The 21,217-nt window shown below is 43.4% G+C and overlaps 1 protein-coding gene across 1 annotated transcript in view; it reads left to right on the top strand.

The window, feature by feature from the left end:
- The window catches only part of LOC132890701 (tyrosine-protein kinase JAK1-like), a 54,569-nt gene that overhangs the window by 26,398 nt on the left and 6,954 nt on the right, over positions 1-21,217 (top strand). Inside the window, exons 15-21 of the mRNA XM_060927838.1 lie at positions 6,353-6,488; positions 9,038-9,189; positions 9,301-9,451; positions 9,560-9,654; positions 9,759-9,951; positions 10,067-10,191; positions 10,276-10,448. Of these exons, the coding sequence (XP_060783821.1) occupies positions 6,353-6,488; positions 9,038-9,189; positions 9,301-9,451; positions 9,560-9,654; positions 9,759-9,951; positions 10,067-10,191; positions 10,276-10,448 (1,025 nt within the window). The remainder of the gene's footprint in view (positions 1-6,352; positions 6,489-9,037; positions 9,190-9,300; positions 9,452-9,559; positions 9,655-9,758; positions 9,952-10,066; positions 10,192-10,275; positions 10,449-21,217) is intronic.

Genomic DNA, 21,217 nt, shown 5'->3' with positions numbered 1-21,217 from the left:
TAATTTGGTTTACACATTATGAAATTTCTAGCCACTGGGGTGACTTAAGAAGGTTTTCTAAGAATGCAAGAAAGGGGTTCCAGATCTCTTTGAATTTGGCCGGTTTCTTTTGAATCGTGTAAGTCAGCTTTTCGAGGACAAGGCAGGCTGATAGTTCTTTCAGCCAATGACCAACAGACGGCCTCTTGATATCTTTCCAACAGAGAGCGATCAGACGTCTAGCTTGTAATAGACATGGATCAGTCAGTTTCCTCTCTTTACTCTTTAGCTTGCAGTCCATTGGGTATAGGTTAAGGATACAAAGTGTTGGGCAGTTGGGTACAGGATTCAAGGTCATCTGAGAAATGCATTCTATAACTTCATTCCAGAATTGTTGCATCTCCGGACAGTCCCACAGACAGTGAAATATAAGGTGCCCTTATCAGCATTACATTTAACACAGGTACAGAGACTCAGGTGGGGTTTACATTAGACCGTATTAGCGGATCATCAGATTAACGTTTTTAAAATGATTCGCGTGCACACAGGAACGCCAATACACGGATACGCTCGGCTCCGCAGGCATCCTGCGCTCCAAATCACTCCGCCCTGAACAGCGAGTGCCCTCTGGAGGGTGCGCACTCCGGCCCTGCGCAGCTCACAGAGCGCGCGAGTGAAGCGCACAAGCAGTGATTCGGGACAAATAGCAGGAAGTGAAAGTCCGCGCCGTTTTTCAGCATTCGCGTCACATGACCAACGTGGCATGACCAACGCCAGCGAATCAGGAAGGTGGATGTCACAGTGACGTTGTCCAGTGACGTCGTCAGCTAGAGCTCAGCACAGCGTATCCTCGTTTCTCAATGTTTACACAGCACCGGATCAGATATGTAATGGGTTGAATACGTGGGCCCTGGCGGATTCAAGTTGTTCTGCCTGTGGAGTCATTTCCCGGCGTTTTAATGTGAACGGACAGTGCATCCGCGACGAAAACGAGACGGATACAGTCTAATGTAAAGACCACCTTAGATTGTTGGCGCGCCCGCGTCTAGGACGCGCTATTTCGAATAATGAACGCATTGTCGAGAGGGGCAGGGGCCAATATGGACACGAGCATTTTATACCCTATTTGGAACGTTTCGTGGCGTATTAAAGACCCTCCAGGATTTCACGATGTTCAACGCAAATTCAACCAATCCCCGCGAATTCAGGGCGGTGTTGCAATTATATCCAATCACCACAACTTTCCCACAAATTTGACCAATCGTTGGCGTAGTCTTGAGGTAACGTCGACAAACTACCCTTCTGCCTTACTTCCAGTGTTGCCAGATTGGGCGGTTTCAAGTGCATTTTGGCGGGTTTTGGGCTGGAAAACGTCAGCAGTATCTGGCAACACTGCATGATGTGCGAGTCAGTGTTTTATGTAGGCTGAAAGTGTGTTATGTTTACAGTGAAGGACTGTGCGCACTTTACATTATTTTTTTTACTTAATACAAGAAATTAATGGATGCCAACATTTTTGCCAAAATGGTATTTTATTTTCCATTGTTTCGGCAGCTTCAGCATCATACTGTGAGATTCTGTTCAAATTGTTTTTTTTCTTCTATGAAGCCTGAGCCATTTATTTTATTAGTTTATAATTATTGTTTAATTTAGTCTTCAGGAGAGACTGCCTGCACACAGTACTAGTATTAATAGTGTTTTTTCTTACATGAAAGCTGAGGCATTTATATTATATTTTAAGGTAACTTCATGTTGTGCTGTGAGGTTCTCTGCACTTTAACTTTTGAACCAACAGGTGCATTTGGATAAGTAAAGCCGATTTTTCTGCATTTTTGTAGCCCTGGTAATCTTTTATATTGGTAAAGTTGTTTATAGGACCATTTCTCAGTGTCTTTTTGTTTTTTTAATCAATAGTTTTTCAGTAATAACTTATCACTCAATTTTAATCACAAAAAGAGAAAATTGCAACAATTTCTTGCAACTTTCACTCCCTCCCTCAATGTAATCGCAACAAAAACCTAAAAAACACCGCAACTTTCATCGCAATTTTTTGGAAAACCCCCGCAACATCAGACATTTTAGCCTGCAACAATCACAAAAAAGGCCCGCGGAATCCTGGGGAGACTGTGTATTACTTGACTTCATGGTCTCAATATCGAAAATCTTGCACAAATATGCAACTTCCAACATAATTATCTGGATATTCAACAGATTTCAGCATCGGATGAATTTGTTTTGACCACCGCCATATTGAATATACGTCGGACCTGTTCGTGTATTTACGCCGCCCTGTTTGTAGCGCCCCAAGCGAGTAAAACCTGATCCAAGTCTTTCGCTAGGTGGCGTCTTACGGTCTATGTACGAATATTCGAAAGAGACAAGAAAACATGGATAAGAAAAAAAAAAAAGAAAAATACATCCATTTGGTCATTCTTCGGCAGAAAGAGAGTACATTCACCTGAAAAAACTGATACCCCTGATACCCAAGGTAATTAGTCATACTAGATTTACAACATCAACTACTACAACAGCTACCACTAGTACCACTGGTGACTACTACTATAGACCTACACCAAACTGAAAACAAGTTAATAAAATAAATTATAATTTACAAGGAGGAGATAATATAGATGTGATATATAGTGGCCTGTGATTGAATTAGGGATGGCGAAAACTAAAAAAAATCTTGACCGACCACCGAGCCTCATTAGTCGGTTAACCTATGAGTTTAAACATGGATGCAAACGGCGTGCCTTTTAGCGGATGCCGCCTTTTTCACGGCTGAATCGTGCAAAGATCCGATTTTTTTTTTTTGGGGGGGGGCATTGGGGTGTCTGAATAATTTCATCAGAGTAAATTCTGTATGCTCAAAGGAAAGCAATCGGATCTGCACGATTCAGCCGTGAAAAAGTCGGCATCTGCGCCTTTAGTTTGTGTGGAGAGATGTGATCTGCAATAACATGCGTTGTTGGCTACAGACCGAAACATACTTTCAGAATGCACTGGCCAAGGCAGGACTAAACTCCATGTGCCTTCTAATAATAATTAAAAAAAAAAAAACAATAGTAATTTGTAAGCTAAAAAGCCTGTCTACACTTTTTTTTCTTTCGCCGAGTGGCAGCTGTGTTCAACTGGGGCGGGACATGACTGATACCCCTTTTTCACCAGATCAGTTCCAGGGCTGGTTCAGGGCTGGTGCTGGTTCACAACTCGTTCAACTTGCGAGCCAGCTGAGAACCAGTTTGCTTTTCCATAGCTCGCGGTGCTAAGAGAAGACACGTCATTACGTCGTTGTATACATCAGTTACATCGCTATGTTTGCATAAACCTTGGCGCGAATATCGAAGCAAAAACAACGCGGAAGAAGCAGCAGCAGCAACAACAACAATAATAATAATAATAATAATAATGGATGACTTCACATTTGTACAGCTGCGGCTTCTCGTCGCTTAAAAATGGCGATCTTTCGCGGTCTTGTTATTGTTGTCGGTCTTAACAACTCCGCCCCCCCGCTGACGTAAGCGGTTCTTTCCTCTGGCCCAGCAGAGAGTTGGTGCTAGCCTGGAACCGGTTTTTCTGGCCCCAGAGCCAGTTCTTTGTCAGCGGAAACAGAAAACCCGGTTCCAAACTAAGCACTGGCCCCGAACCAGCCCTGGAACTGCTTTGGTGGAAAAGGGGCATCTATGGGTGTTTCTGATTTGTTAGCTGTCTTTAACTGGGGCGGGAGGGCGGGACATGACTGAATGGGTGTTTCTGATTTGTCAGCTGTCGTCCTTACACCGCATGGCACGCCCCAAGCGTTTACAACACAGAATTCCAAGTCCTCCGCTCCAAAATCGGCAGCTTCAAAACGATTGATTGATTTTTTATTTTTATTTTTTTAACCGACAACCAAAAAAAAAATTAACCGGTTGACGTTGATTCGGTCAACCACCGGTCAAACGGTCATCGGTTCTAACAGGATACTTTAATTAGCCGATTGCTGCGGAGAGCTGGAAAAATGCGACCACTCAGCTCCGAGCCATAGCCACTCCCCAGTTCGTGTTTTTGAATGTTCAGTTTATACCTTGATAGGCACCCAAACTGATCTAGAATTGACACAACTGGAAGGACGGAGGATGTGGGGGTTGAAATAAACAACAAAAGGTCATCAGTGTATAGGGAGAGTTTGTGGACTCGACCAAAACAGGTGATGCCGTCAAACTCATCCTGGTTTCTGAGCCAGATAGCTAGCGGCTCGATGGCTGTGTTAAACAGCGGGGGAGAAAGCGGACAGCCCTGCCGGGTCCTGCGCTTGAGAGGAAAGTATGCTGAATGGATGCCGTTAGTATTTACAGAGGTAGATGGGGTAGTGTACAAAAGTTTAACCCGAGAAATGAAATTAGAATCAAAGCCAAATTTCTTTTAAAGTAAAAAAAAAAAACACAAATCCCCACTCCGTCCTATCGAAGGCTTTCTCCGTGTCGAGCGCCACTATGATTTCAGGGGTGTTGGAATATGATGTTCAATAGCCTTCTGGTGTTTAAAAAAATGGATGTCTCCCTAACATGAAGCCTGTCTGGTCCAATGAAATTATGGATGGCCTCACACTTTGGAGGCGGAGGGAGAGAATCTTGGCCAGAATTTTACAGTCCACGTTGAAAAGCAAGACTGGTCTATAGCTACTGCAGGAGGTAGGATCCCTGTCCTTCAGAAGCAATGAAATAGATGCCCCATACAAAGTCACCGATAGCCAGCCTTCAGTAAAGGAATCATCGAGCATTCTCACGAGGATGGGGGGCTAATAACACGGAGTATGCCTTATAGAATTCAACTGTAAAACCATCGGGACTAGGAGACTTCCTGTTTTGCACAGCATTGATTGCTTCATGTATCTCTGAGGAATAGATGGGTCTACCCAGTTCTCTGGCAATATTTTCATCAATTTGAGGATATGTTAACAGGTCCATAGGGTTAGGGGTGATTGGGGGCCATTCAGAAGCGTACAGTTTGGTGTAAAAATCCGAAAACAACTTATTAATAATAACTATTGGATCAGAAGTGTAACTACCATCAGGTACCATCATTTCTGGCGTTGTTCTACCACCTCCGGAGCATGGAGGAGCCTTGATGATGTAGCTTGCCTCTCCTGGCCCTGGCCTCGCAGATGATCCTCTCCTTCACCTGGTATCTGTGTAGCCTGATGATGACGGGTAGTGGTCTCTGCCCCAGCTTGTCAGATGGCGTACGATGAGCTCTGTTGCGTTCGGGCGGTGATTCCATGAAGCCTTTGCCAAAAACCTCTACAAGCAGCTCTGCAAAGAAGGTAGTGGGCCGTGGCCCCTCCGCTGATTCAGGTACATCAACCACTCTGATATTTCGCTGACTCTGGGACTTCAGGTTGCTAACTTTGGCTAGCAGCTTAGCATTGCTCTCCGTTAGTATCGCACAAGATGCCTCCAATATTAACAGGTGCTTGTCTCGCAAGTGAGGTTATTTTCTGAGCGTGGTCTGACACTAGTGTGGACGTGGTCCAGCTTTGCCTCAAGTGTTGAAATCGTCGCTTTAAAATCAGTAGTGAGGGCTTAGCGGTGTTCTTCCAAGAGGGTAGCTATGGCCATCATGCTAAGCTTGCCACCAGCCTCACTGGAGGAGTTGACCTTGGCACCCTGGTCTTTCACAGTCTGTCTGGTTGCATACGTCGACATGTATTTCAGTGGTGAGTCCCTCAAAAATGACCATATCACTCATGTACCACCGCGCTGGTGTGACTTTTTGGGGTCTCAGAACATAAAATTGTTAATAGTTGCGGGAGCGAGACTCAACGCGTGTCTGCTCCATCTCACCCCCTTCCTCTCTTTCTTTGAGGAACATTTGTTTTTAAACATTTTCAATAATTTTCTCACGCACTTGTTGAGAAAGTGGAGATCCTCGGCCCGTCTGTACTCCTCAAACACTCGGCCTTTCCTGGAGACTGATTTTGTACCAAATCATGATTACAGTCACCTGTTTCACATCACATCATTTATTTTAATTGTTACACCTCATTACGCACCCTAAACTTCCCCGGCCCAACTTTTTTTTTTGGAATGTGTTGCAGGTCTGAAACGCAGGAATGGATGGATATTAACAAATGAATTAAGTTGACCAACAAAACACGAAACATCTTGTTCATTTTAGTTACATTTCCCACACCGTCCTACCTTTTTCTGATTTGAGGTTGTAGTATACTACAGCATCATGGTAATATTCAAATTAACATCATGTATTAACGTATGATGGATATTAGGAAACGATGTTGTTTGCATTGTAAACTCAGATTTATTAGAGTGGCCGATTTTCTTCTGCATGGTTTTAATATCATAACTGAAATGTTTTATGTTTTCTCCTTCAGGAGGACAAGAAGCTCGTCCATGGCTACGTGTGCACAAAGAACGTCCTGGTCATGAAAGACGGTCTGGATGGACAACAAGCTCCGTTCATGAAGCTCAGCAACCCAGGAGTCTCAATCGCAGCACTCAACCGAGAAGGTAATGAAGATCTGAGCTCATAAACATGCTAATACTACACAAACACCATCCTGTGGTGGGGAGACACTGCAAACAGTACAACGAAAGAAATAATGCATAGTGTGCATATTGACAGTAATGAATATTGCATTGGGACACGCCCACAGTGGACTCATGATGGTAGTTAAAACTGTGTGGATTGGGACACACCCACAGTGGACTGAGGATGGTAGTGAAAAGTGTGTTGTTGGTTTAGGACACGCCCACAGTGAGGAGGGGATGATGATACTGAATACTGTGTGTAGATTGGGACACACCCACAGTAGACTGAGGATGGGAGTGAATAGGGCGTAATTGGTTTAGGACACGCCCACAATGAGATGATGATGATTGTAGTGCAGTGGTTCTCAACCGGGGGGGCGCGCCCCCCTGGTGGGGCGCGGAGGTACTCCAGGGGGGTCGCGAGTAGGCTTCATGTATGGAGGAAAAAAAAAAATCTGGGGCTAACAGGCTATAGTAGCTAAGCAGATGCAACACATTTACCCATGTCAAAATGCAGGACATTGGACTATTACATACAAATCAATACTATTATAAAATCTATCATCAATCTATCATAAAATCTTGTGTGGAGGTTATTTTAAGCCCGTGACGCGAACATGACGCAACGTCACGTGAGTGAGTCTGCATACCGTGGCCACCGTGTGAGTGCTTGCCACACACACACTAGTCTGGTTTCTTGCCGAGTTAACTCGCGCCGACTCTCGCTAGTCTACTATCATCAATCCATTGATACAGTGCAAAACCCAAACAGTCTTTTTAAAGACTACTACCCCACACTGTATTTTTGCTTTCCCCATTTCAGCTCTACCCAAATAATTTGTTGTTTTTGTTGTTTTCTTACTGCTAGTCTACTATGGATAATGCTACTACTGCTGCTACTGCTACTACTACTATTAATAATAATAATAATAATAATAATCTAGCCCAGGGCTATCTATCTATCTATCTATCTATCTATCTATCTATCTATCTATCTATCTATCTATCGGTCGATATAAGGTGCTGTAGGTCGGGTGGCGTCACTGCGGGTGAGTGTGTTTGGGGGGGGGATGGGGGCGGGGCGAGAAGAGGGGCCCCCAACTGCAATGAACCAGCTTTGGTGGGGCCCAGGTTGCAAAAGGTTGAGAACCCCTGTTGTAGTGAATACTGTGTGTAGATTGGGACACGCCCACAGTAGACTGAGGATGGTAGTGAATAGTGTGTTGTTGGTTTGGGAAACGCCCACAGTGAGATGGTGGTCATGATGATTGTAGTGAATACTGTGTGTAGATTGGGACATGCCCACAGTAGACTGAGGATGGCAGTGAGTAGGGTGTTATTGGTTTGGGACACGCCCACAGTGAGATGATTGTAGTGAATACTGTGTGTGGATTGGGACATGCCCACAGTGAGATGATTGTAGTGAATACTGTGTGTGGATTGGGACACGCCCACAGTGACATGATTGTAGTGAATACTGTGTGTGGATTGGGACATGCCCACAGTAGACTGAAGATGGTAGTGAGTAGGGTGTTATTGATTTGGGACACGCCCACAGTGAGATGATTGTAGTGAATACTGTGTGTGGATTGGGACACGCCCACAGTAGACTGACGATGGTAGTGAATAGGGCGTAATTGGTTTAGGACATGCCCACAGTGAGGAGGAGGAGATGATGATGATGATGATGATGATGATTGTAGTGAATACTGTGTGTAGATTGGGACACGCCCACAGTAGACTGAGGATGGTAGTGAGTAGAGTGTTATTGGTTTGGGACACGCCCACAGTGAGATGATTGTAGTGAATACTGTGTGTGGATTGGGACATGCCCACAGTGAGATGATTGTAGTGAATACTGTGTGTGGATTGGGACACGCCCACAGTGGACCGAGGATGGTAGTGAGTAGGGTGTTATTGGTTTGGGACACGCCCACAGTGAGATGATTGTAGTGAATACTGTGTGTGGATTGGGACACGCCCACAGTGAGATGATTGTAGTGAATACTGTGTGTGGATTGGAACACGCCCACAGTGAGATGATTGTAGTGAATACTGTGTGTGGATTGGGACACGCCCACAGTAGACTGAGGATGGTAGTGAGTAGGGTGTTATTGGTTTGGGACACGCCCACAGTGAGATGATTGTAGTGAATACTGTGTGTGGATTGGGACACGCCCACAGTGAGATGATTGTAGTGAATACTGTGTGTGGTTTGGGACACGCCCACAGTGAGATGACTGTAGTGAATACTGTGTGTGGATTGGGACACGCCCACAGTGACATGATTGTAGTGAATACTGTGTGTGGATTGGGACACGCCCACAGTGACATGATTGTAATGAATACTGTGTGTGGATTGGGACACGCCCACAGTGACATGATTGTAGTGAATACTGTGTGTGGATTGGGACACGCCCACAGTGGACTGATGGTGATGTATGTAGTGAATAAGGCTTCTATATGACTGTTTATATTAATATAATTTTTAATAAACAGTGTGGTAATTGCTGTGTGTGTTGTGACAGAGTGTATCGACAGGATCCCATGGATCGCCCCGGAGTCTGTGAAGAACCCTAAAGCGCAGAACGTGGCAGCGGATAAGTGGGGCTTCGGGACGATGCTGTGGGAGATCTGCTACAACGGGGAAGTGCCGCTCAGGGACAAGACACGTGCTGAGGTGCTTCACTCTCACCGTCAACACCAGTTCTGTGCCGATTTTATTTTTATTAACGGATATTTAAAGACGTCTAAATCCTCATCTGACTCTTCACTGTGTGTGTGTGAGCAGAAGGAGAGGTTCTATGAAGCGGAGGGTGCACTGATAATTCCCAACTGCAGTGAACTGGCCGAGCTCATCACTCAGTGCATGAACTATGACCCCAGGAAGAGACCATTCTTCCGAGCCATAGTGCGCGAACTGGACCGCATCAAGGAGCAGAGTGAGTGAAGATTATCTCGCAAAACGTTTACACCAGCAGCTGTGTCGTGTCGTAGATACGAACTTCTCACACCCCCTTTTTTTTTTTTTTTTTTTCTTTTCTCCTCAGACCCGGCGATGGTGTCGGACACCATTCCTGTTCAGGAGATCGACCCCACGCTGTTCGAGAGCAGGTTCCTCAGGACAGTTCGGGGCCTGGGAGAGGTACGGCTGCTGAACCGTACACGCACCTTCAGAACGCCAAGCCCGTTCCTTTCGCTGAGCCATGCTGTGTGTAAGAGGTGTGTAAGAGTGTTGCTGTGCTGCAGGGTCACTTTGGGACGGTGGAGTTGTGTCTGTACGACCCACACGGAGACTACAGCGGGCAGATGGTGGCCGTCAAGTCGCTGAAGTCGGAGAGCGAAGGACCCGAGGGCAGCAACCTGAGGAGAGAAATCAACACGATGAGAGAGCTTTACCACAACAACATCGTCAAATACAAAGGCATCTGTACTGAGGAGGGTCAGATATGTTCGATCTAAGTTATAACATTTTATTGATTGGTATTTGGTGTTATGTTTGTAATTATTATGCTTTTATTGTTGAAGAGTAACATTTTCTTTCTTGTGTGTGTCAGGTGGGAGAATGATTAAGCTGATCATGGAGTATCTGCCTGCTGGGAGCCTGAAGGATTATCTGCCCCGACACAAAGCTCAGACGAGCCAAGAGCGCCTGCTGCTCTATGCCATCCAGATCTGTCAGGTACTGAACTCCTCCTCCTCCTCCTCCTCCTTCTCAGAGGATCAGTGTAGTAACTGTCCTCCATCCTGCCTGTGTGTGTTGTAGGGAATGGACTACCTGGGCTCTCAGAACTACATCCACAGAGACCTGGCAGCTCGTAACGTTCTGGTGGAGAACGAGACGCTGGTCAAGATCGGAGACTTCGGCCTGACCAAGAGCATCAAAGACAACGAGGACTACTACACGGTCAGGGAGGAGCAGGACAGTCCGGTGTACTGGTGAGCACTCGGATACGCCCACGACGCTTTAAGTCCCCGTGAAACGTCTTGCTAGCTATGATTCGATTCCACAGCTGTTGACACGTTTTTGCTTCTGAAACAGGAAGTCAGACTGACATCACGCTGAAATGCTCGACTGACTCGCACCAGAGTTATTAGTTTTGAGAATGTGATTAGGTTTTAGCTCGTCCCGCTACAGACCAGGCCGGATGAGCTAATGCGATCACGCATCGTCCGTCCACAAGTTAAAAAAATCGCCACTCCTCCGACAGGATCGATCCGATTTCGATCAAACTCCCGTACGGTGTTCCCCAGGTGGGTGTGCGTGAAAGTTGTCAGCATGGTGGCGCCACCGGTCATATTTACGATTTTATGGGCGTCTTGACTGGTATGCGCTCCAGCCTCATTGAGGCCATTTATTATTATTTTTATTTAGTTTTACAAGTGCTTAAACCTGTACAGCCTTTCAGATTTCTCAAGTGTAGGTCATAAAAAGAATTTTCCCCAGCACCTAATTATTTTTGTTTAGTGACTGAAAGCTACTGAATTTGAACCACAGACTTCCAATTTTATTAGTTTTTTTTTTTTTTTAATAGAACAATTAATGAATATGTTATGGTTATGGTCGCTGAACTGCTGGTTGTCCAGGTGGTGCTCTGAAAACAGTGTGGGCTTTATAGATAATTGGGCTAATTTTGAAGGTACTGCTGGCCTGTTAGGGCGGGACGGGATCCATCCCACTCGGGAAGGTGCTGCTCTCATTTCCTGCAGCATACCTCATGGTCTCAGAACAGACCTAGTTAATTCCTGACAATCCAGAGCCAAGGCCAGGGAGCAGACAAACAGGCTAAACCGACTGTCTGCTAGCTGCACAGAGTCGTCACTCAGGGTCCACTACATCGAGACTGTGTCTGTTCCCCAAGCTCAACAAACAGGTAGAAATATTCAGAGAGTTTGTTCCAGTAACCTAATCAATATAAAATTAGATCAAACAGCTGCTGCCAGCACCTTTGATCTAAAGGTGGGGCTATTAAATATTAGATCTCTTACATCTAAAGCGCTAATGGTTAATGAACTCATTACTGATCAGGAGTTTAATGTACTGTGTTTAACTGAAACATGGATTAAGCCAAATGAATATACAGCATTAAATGAAGCGAGTCCTCCTGGATACAGTTATATACACCAGCCTCGTCTAACTGGCAGAGGAGGAGGCGTCACGGTTATTTATCAAGTCAAGTCAAGTTTATCTGTATAGCACTTTTAAAGGGCTGATGACACGTTTTTGACATCTTTGGCGATGTTTTATAACAAAAGTAATTCCCGATGATCCATATATTAATTCACGAAGGCGCCTATTTTACAAGTTATGATAAAAAACGCGGCTATTTGGGCAAATTTGACGGGGCTGCAGCACCCAGGAGACGAAAGAGGAGGAGGAGGAGGGGCTATATGACGTCAGCGAAAGAACCTTCCTCCTCACTTACCAGTTTGTTGATGCGGCAGGTGTTCAGTTTATCGTTATTAGTATTTTTATTATACATTATTATACATATATATAGTTATTATGCCTTCGCGTTGTGTTGCCGGCTTTTGCTCCAAAACCCACAAGGATGGGGTAAGTTTATTCAAGTTTCCCAGAGATCCCGAGCTGCATGCGAAGTGGGTGAAGCAAGTCAGGCGCACTCGTGACAAGTGGGAGCCCTCACCAACATCCGTCCTGTGCTCTGAACACTTCGATTTGGGTTGTTTTGACACCCTTCCCAGCTTAAAAGAATCTCTTGGGTGTTCAGTTCAGCACAAACGTGTGTTACTACCATCAGCAGTGCCTACACAGTGTTGCCAGATTGGGATTTTTCCCGCCCAGTTGAGCGGTTTCAAGTGCATTTTGGTGGGTTTTGAACAGCACAAAATATGTCCAAAACCCACCAAAATGCACTTGAAACCGCTCAACTGGGCGGGAAAAATCCCAATCTGGCAACACTGCCAGTATTCCGAAGGGGGTCTACTAGTAGCTATGCCGGATCCAAAGACAGTCCTCCTGTCAGAACATGTGTTGTGAAACGGCATAAGATAAAGGTACGTAGAGCTATAGATTCTACATGATAATCATAAATGTAATCATAAAGTCGGCGTGATATCAGTCATGTATTTGCTTGTGAAAGCTTGCGGCGTTCGTGTAACTGCCGCCTAGCAACGAGAGGCAAAGGGTAAAGAGGGTAGGCTATCATAGATTCTATTCGGAAGAGATCAACACAATTCTAGACTCCCAGAAGAGGAAGAGCTAGCACTAGAGAGTTCACTGGCGTTTTCATGCGCCATTTCCATTGAGTAGAACCAGAGTAGAACAGCCAGTGAACCGCAGCGTGTTCTCCCGCTGACGTCACAGCATGGCCGCGAGCCACGGACCCGGTTTTCTTGCGCTGTGCAATTAAAAGTTGGATATTCGCGTAACAACAGCTTCTTTTCACGTAATTATAACAGAAATCTAACATGTTTGCCATGTTGTATAGTTTATTTAAGAAATTGCATAGAGTCATGTTCGTTTCATCAGACCTTTAACAATAAACATTGTCGCAAAGCAGCTTTACAGAATTTGAGCGACTTGAAACATGAGCTAATTTTAGCCCTAATCTATCCCCAATGATGAAGCCTGTGGCGACGGTGGCAAGGAAAAACTCCCTCAGATGACATGAGGAAGAGAGGAACCAGACTCAAAAGGGAACCCATCCTCATTTGGGCAACAACAGACAGCATGACTATAACATTAACAGTTTTAACATGAAGACAGCTTCGTTGATGCTATAAACCCCCCCCCAACAGAAACCCGAGCGCAAAACCGTTCACGACAACCGCAGCCCTAAAGTCAGCAAGTCAACTGCAGTCCTCAGCTACAAAAGCACCACTGCAGGAGTCCAGAGCGTCCTCCAGGCGCGACCCCCATGTTCCCTCTGGGCGATATTATTCGTAAACATTGTATTAGTTCCCACTGTTATGCTGATGACACACAGTTGTATCTTTCTGCAAAACCTGATGAGAGACACCAGCTTAATAGAATTGAGGAATGTGTGAAGGACATTAGACACTGGATGCTTCTTAACTCTGACAAGACTGAAGTACTTGTACTCGGACCACATGCAGCTAGAAGTAAGTTTTCTGATTCCACAGTGACTCTGGATGACCTTTCTGTTTCTTCACGTGCAGCAGTAAAAGACCTCGGAGTGATTATTGACCCCAGTCTTTCATTCGAAACTCACATTGATAACATCACCCGGATAGCTTTCTTTCATCTCAGAAATATTGCTAAGATAAGAAATTTAATGTCACTACGTGGCGCGGAGAAACTAGTTCATGCTTTCGTTCCCTCCAGGTTGGATTATTGTAATGCCTTACTGTCTGGATGTTCCAATAAGTGCATAAACAAGCTAGTTCAAAATGCAGCAGCAAGAGTCCTTACTAGAACTAGAAAATATGACCCCATCACCCCTGTCTTATCCACACTGCATTGGCTCCCAATCAAATTTCGTATTGATTATAAAATACTACTATTGACCTTTAAAGCACTGAATGGTCTCGTACCACAGTACCTGAGTGAACTTCTGCTCCTCTATGACCTGCCACGCCTACTTAGATCAAAAGGTGCAGGCTATCTGCTGGTACCTCGTATAGTGAAGGCTACATCAGGGGGCGGAGCCTTTTCTTACAAAGCCCCACAGTTATGGAACAGCCTTCCAAGTAGTGTTCGGGAATCAGACACAGTCTCAGTGTTTAAGTCTCGGCTGAAAACATATCTGTTTAGTCAAGCCTTGTGTTAATGGTGTTTATGAGGTAAAGGAGTAGATCTGGAGGATCCTCAGACAGTGTTTTGGTAAACTGGGATGTATGGATGCTGTCAGTCCCCACTCGCTTGCTCACTCGAGTTTGTTGATGGTGTAGTGGCTGCTGCTTTATGTCCCGGGGCCCCTCATGCCCCTCTTTTAGTTATGCTGTCATAGTTAGTTGCCGGAGTCCCTGTGCAATATGTATACTGTTCCTACTTATTCAGGTGACATTGGGCATACCGAACAACCTGTGCCCCATGAGGACAGTTGAAAGTCACACCTGGAAGACGCTCTGGACTCTTACAGTAATGCTTTTATGGCTGAGGACTACAGTTGACTTGCTAACTTTAGGACTGCAGTTGTCATGAAGTTAGGTTTCTTCCTCATGTCGTCTGAGGGAGTTTTTCCTTGCCACCGTCGCCACAGGCTTCATCATTGGGGATAGATTAGGGATAAAATTAGCTCATGTTTTAAGTCGTTCAAATTCTGTAAAGCTGCTTTGCGACAATGTTTATTGTTAAAAGCGCTATACAAATAAACTTGAATTTAAAGCCACATGGCTCTAAATTCTCTGCTGTTTTTTCCTGCTTCACCATGACCCAATACAAGATGCTACGTCATACATCACATCACATCACATGGTGGGCTTTCCCTGTTCGCGCAAGGCATTGTGGGATACAAATTTGAAACAGGAGAGAAAAATGGAGTGCGAATGAAACGTGAAAGACTGACTACAGTAACGGAAAGAAAGCGAGAAGAAAAGACGTTATGTTCTATAGGACCGAACTAATAAATATGGGCGCTCAGCGAGCACCTCGGTGTGATCAGCTGTTCGTTTAGCGACAGAACAAAGGTAAACCTGCGCATGCGCACACGGACTTCCTCTGTCTGCTTGACTGCGCGATTTCATGCACATTATTTATTTGCTTCAATCCCCTCAAATTAAATAACTTCCCAGCCGCAGAACGGCCTGATATTTTGAGATATTACAGAAATAAACAGAAATCACAATGACCACATTTCAGACAGAACAAAACTTCACCAATTTTATTAGATTAGATTAGATTCACTGTATTCATCCCACATTGGGGAAATTCACGTGTTAGAGTAGCAAGAAAATGTCAAACAGATAAATAAAACTGAAATAAAAATTAGACAAACGAAGGATTAAATACAGAGAGCTATTTGCATTATCTACCGTGAAAAAGTATAGAGAAAAAAATTGCCTTATTGAGAGGCTCGGAAAAATTGTACATTACAGGTAGACTCTGTATACAGTGCCTTGCAAAAGTATTCATACCCCTTGAACTTTTTCACATTTTTCCACCTTACAACCACGAACTTAAAAGTTTTTACTGAGATTTTATGTGATAGACCAACACAGAGTAGCACAGAATTGTGAAGTGAAACGAAAATGATAAATGGTCTTCAAAATTTTAAACGAATACAAATCTGAAAAATGTGATGTGCATTAGTATTCAGCCCCCCTGCGTCAATACTTTGTAGAGCCACCTTTTGCTGCAATTACAGCTGCAAGTCTTTTGTGGTATGTCTCTACCAGCTTTGCACATCTAGACACTGAAATTTTTGCCCATTCTTCTTTGCAAAGTAGCTCAAGCTGGATGGAGAGCGTCTGTGAACAGCAATTTTCAAGACTTGCCACAGACGCTCAATGGGATTTAGGTCTGGACTTTGACTGGGCCATTCTAACACATGAATATTCTTTGATCTAAACCATTCCATTGTATCTCTGGCTGTGTGTTTAGGGTCATTGTCTTGCTGGAAGGTGAATCTCCTTCCCAGTCTCAAGTCTTTTGCAGCCTCCAACAGGTTTTCTTCCAGGATTGCCCTGTATTTAGCTCCGTCAACTCTGACCAGCTTCCCTGTCCCTGCTGAAGAAAAGCATCCCCATAGCATGATGCTGCCACCACCATGTTTCACAGTGGGGATGGTGTGTGCAGGGTGATGAGCAGTGTTAGTTTTCCGCCACACATAGCGCTTTGCATTTAGGCCAAAAAGTTCAACTTTGGTCTCATCTGACCAAAGCACCTTCTTCCACATGTTTGCTGTCCCCCCTACATGGCTTCTTATGCCTGTCTTTCAACAATGGCTTTCTTCTTGCCACTCTTCCAAAAAGGCCAGATTTGTGGAGTGTACGACTTATAGTTGTCCTGTGCACAGATTCTCCTGCCTGAGCTGTGGATTTCTGCAGCTCCTCCAGAGTGATCATGGGCCTCTCGGCTGCTTCTCTGACCAGTGCTCTCCTTGCTCGCTCTGTCAGTTTAGGTGGACGGCCATGTCTTGGTAGGTTTGCAGTTGTGCCGTACTTTTTCCATTTTTGAATGATGGATTGAACAGTGCTTCTTGAGATGTTCAGAGCTTGGGATATTTTTTATAACCTAACCCTGCTTTAAACTTCTCCAGAACTTTATCCCTGACCTGTCTGGTGAGTTCTTTGGTCTTCATGATGCTGTTTGTTCTTCAGTGTTCTCTAACAAACCACTGAGGCCTTCACAGAACAAGTGTATTTATGCTGAGAGTAAATTACACACAGTAGGACTCTATTAACTAATTAGACGACTTCTGAAGGCAATTGATTGCACTGGATTGTATTTAGAGGTATCAGAGTACAGGGGGCTGAATACTAATGCACACCACATTTTTCAGATTTTTATTTGTTTAAAATTTTGAAGACCATTTATCATTTTCGTTTCACTTCACAATGATGTGCTACTCTGTGTTGGTCTATCACATAAAATCTCAATAAAAAACTTTTAAGTTCGTGGTTGTAAGGCGGAAAAATGTGAAAAAGTTCAAGGGGTATGAATACTTTTGCAAGGCACTGTATATATAAGTATGCATAAAAATAGTTTAAGGCCTATATTATTGCACATAATGGCATCGATGAGATGGCAGAGGTAGTAGTGGTGAAGTAGTGCGAATATAACGACAAACAGGTTATTGGTCTCGCTTTAAGTAGTTTTCTTTTTATTTTGAAGAATTGACTTTTTTTTTTAATTTAGTGTTAGTTTTTCAGGTCTTGCGCAGAAAGCATCTTCTTTGGAGTTTTACAGCAGCCGGTGTTACATTACTGCCACCTTCTGGAGCAAGACTGTTACTGTCTCGAGGGGAAAAATGAAACAAACTCTATTTTTAGTTTGTGTTGCTTTTTTTTTTTTAAATTTCAGTTCACAGAATTTGTCACTGCTCGTCTTAGTTTTTTGTTAGCTATACGGTATTACAGCTAACAAGTTAGTTTTTAACGAGAATGTTATAATGACTCGTGCTGATGGAGGGGCGTTAAGAACCGTGCATAGAGATGGAATTGCGCTCTGAGCAATTCCAGCGTTATGGACGTGACACTTGAACTCAAAATGGCAACAAATGACCCAGTGCATGTTTTCTTGTCTTCCAGTATTTAAACAGGTGTTGCATATTTTAAGGCTGGAGAAGTGATAGAACAAGAACAATTCCCATAGTACATCTAGGGCATGCCAGGAAATGCCAATAAAAGATGCGTTATGGATGTGACAGAAAACGTATCGCTTTTCTTGGGTGACTGTACATTTTTATCAAACTCTGTGAAATTGTAAACCTAATGTCGAAATGGAGATATCCATTTGATAGAGGGGTCCAAGGTGAATATTAAAAAATCTTTGTTTAGAATATTTTGTATTTCGTGCAGCGTTTCGGAAGGAAATGTGACGCGTCTGAAATAGACATGGCATACGTTTAGAAAATCAGCAATTTAACCACCATAACCCTTTGAAAAACTCTAAATATCAGCTAAAACTATCAAAGTTCTTAAATAATATTTAGGATGGCTACTGTTTTGTGGATTTTAGCATACATTTCTGTGGCTTGTGGCAATAATATAGAATTGCACATGATCAAAGTTGATTTTAGCTTGGGTTTTACATTATAAGAAAAAGAAAGACTGACCTATTAAGGCGAAGGGAACGATTCTTGTGACCGACTGGTTCAACTTATTCACATCTGCATGGATTAAAGTTTTCCGTCGTGTGACGGATTTCCGTCAGCTGAACTCTCCCAAGGCCAAATGTGAGGTCGGTGCTGATCCGAGGAGAATTAAAATGACGGGTGGTTGGGTAGAGATTGGGTTATAACACTGACGTGTTGCAACACCATCGACTATCAGCAGGGTTTATTTAACTTTTTTGTTTTTGAGCCATGCTTTGTGTCGTTCGTTTCCTATGTTTGATCATGTTTAAACGTTCGCTGTCTACGGTGCGGCATTAAAAAAACATGCGCTGTCAAAATTGGCAAAATACATTCCCATGTGCTTGGCGTGCTTGTGTCTGACCATTTCTGTTTTGGATTAAATTAAATCTCGCCAAAATGACTTAGTTCAAACCTGGACATGTAGAAATAGAGCATTTTAAAAAAAATAAAGCCCGGAAAGCGCGCTCCTCTGCTTCAGCCAGACTTGAAGACCCGACGGTGCAATGCTTGCAGACTGTCAGAAGTAATTAGACCTAAATTTATAGCTAACAAATCAGCAGACGCCCCAACAATTATTATTTTCGTTAGGCCAGTGTGTAAGGTATGTTAGAACCGTGCCTTATAGCCTACGTTAGATCACAATTTAAAGGACGTTGGAGGCTGCGAGCGCAATGATGTTCCGACATGCGCTAAACTTTATTCCCTGAAAATCCTACACCAGCGTTCAATGCCCCAAACAGCCAAAATGTCTAGAAGACTGCGGTTAAATAATAATCATAGCCTACTCAGTTAAATTACCGTATTTTCCGGACTACGCGTCGCTTCGGAGTTTAAGTCGCATCAGCCAAAAAATGCATTATGAAGACGAAAAAAACATATATACGTCGCACCGGACTATACGTCGCACTTTTTTGAAGTGTTATTCTATCCATAGAATCTGTGATTGTATCTGATAAGCGGCGCGTGGTTACTGCGCGACTGCATCGTTTATTTAATAACCGAACAGCTGAGCAGTGATAACGCGCCCTTTGCCCTGTAAGTAGCCTAGTCTGATTATTTTAAATATCTACTATCACTATCGTTATTACTAATAGCCTATATTATTATTATTATAACTAATATTAGTAGCCTATTACTGATGCATTAATCAGTTTGCTTTTAGAATATTTTTACCGGTAGGGCTTATTATCGCCCCATGGCTCTTTCATCTTTGTTATTAAAGCTGTAGTCATCATCGAGGAGTGTCATTCTTCATTTTTGTCGAATTTTATTTCATCAAATCAGAGGTCAAGTAGGCTATAGGAATATCATCTCCAAAGACAGGTACGGTAGTAAAAACAACCGTCTAGTGAAAAAAAACAACAACAACCGCTTTTAAATCCCCTACTTAAATCCTTAAAATGAGTCATTTAACTCATGTCTTGTGTGATCTGATCTCCAATGGTGAAATAAACCGGCTGTGATGAGTACAGTCTGTTATTTTAGAAGATAAATGTAATATATAATATATAGACTAATAAAAATTAATATTTTATAATATAATATCACGACATATTACTGTCTGTAACTGTTTGTCACTAAAGCGTTTTCTAAGATCATAATGTCTGATGATTATTATTATTATTATTATTATTATTATTTTACACACACAATAAGCGCATGTGCGTAAAGTTATAGTAAACCATCCCCCGCCTTTTTTTTTTTTTTTGAGTCGCCGGACCCACCCACCTCCTGCGTTCCGGGACCTCCCACTTCACAAATTAAGCACTGCCTAAAATCACTACATAACTTATTTAAATAACTATAGGCCTATCATTAATAATAAAACACAGGTCAATCAAGTTTATCAAGCTGACGATTTCACTCCAAATCAGCAAATCCATTGAATTCCTCATCCTCGGTGTCGCTTCTGAACAACTCTGCCAACTCCAGCGGCAGACGAAGCGCCGTTTCCTCTTCTTCTGCGTGGCTGTCGTCAGACTCAGCATCAGCTCCAGTTATTCCGCGGTGAAAAAAAAAACAAAACATATATACGTCGCACCGGAGTATAAGTCGCATGGCCAGCCGAACCATGAAAAAAAGTGCGACTTATAGTCCGAAAAATACGGTACGTCAAAACATCTGTTTCTGGCCTATGGAATGATGGAGGAAAATGAGAACGAACGCAGCCAACTTCACGCGATCTTTTAGGTAACTTAACACTCGTGTTGGCCACAATATTTCTCTTGAATTGTTTTTGAAGTCGTATTCAACACAAAGTAAGGTCAAATTATAATTTTAATTTAAGCGAAGATCCAAACTTTTTTCTATATTGACGTCGAGCACAGAGGAGCATGTCGTTCTGCTTTGGGTTTCGGCAGCATGGATGCGCTTTACATGAAAGAAGGCACTGATGTGTCTGCCATCGATAAAGGTGTAAAAAACAAGTGGAGGTGGGCTCGGCTGTACGAAATAGGTGAAAACGGAAAGCCGTTTAGTTCATGGTGCAAAAAACTAAACATTCCAGGCGCTTGCATTTGTGTGGTTTGCCACAAAGAAATAATATACGGAAGCAATGGAAAGAGAGTGTAATAAATTGAATATATTGATCCATTAATTAATTGATAATAAAGTTATCAGTTCTAAGTTAATCATTCTCAGAATTTCATCGAAATCCACCCATAACCCCCCGTAAATTTTCAGTCAAATAATTTTTTTTTTTTTTTTGCTTTAATCGATGCATCTGTAAAATACAGGCCTAGGTGAGATCTCTGGGAGTGGTTTTGATGTATTAGTACATGTCGCTTTATTTTTGCATGGTGAGGTTGACATTTACATGGAATCGCCCTTCTCGCTCTTGCGTTGAACAGCCCCGAGCTGATAAAACACACACTCCCCCGAAACGTTCCCGTCGCATAACTGGGACCTCGTACAAACCTTTATTTAAACAGATAAACCACGTCCGAGTGATGGCTGGAAAAGGGAAAAGTGTGCAGGAAGACACAC

The sequence above is a fragment of the Neoarius graeffei genome, chromosome 1 (genome assembly GCF_027579695.1).
Source record: "Neoarius graeffei isolate fNeoGra1 chromosome 1, fNeoGra1.pri, whole genome shotgun sequence".
Lineage (NCBI taxonomy): Eukaryota > Metazoa > Chordata > Actinopteri > Siluriformes > Ariidae > Neoarius > Neoarius graeffei.
The sequence above is the reverse complement of the archived record's forward strand: the minus strand, read 5'-3'. Positions and strand labels throughout refer to the sequence as shown.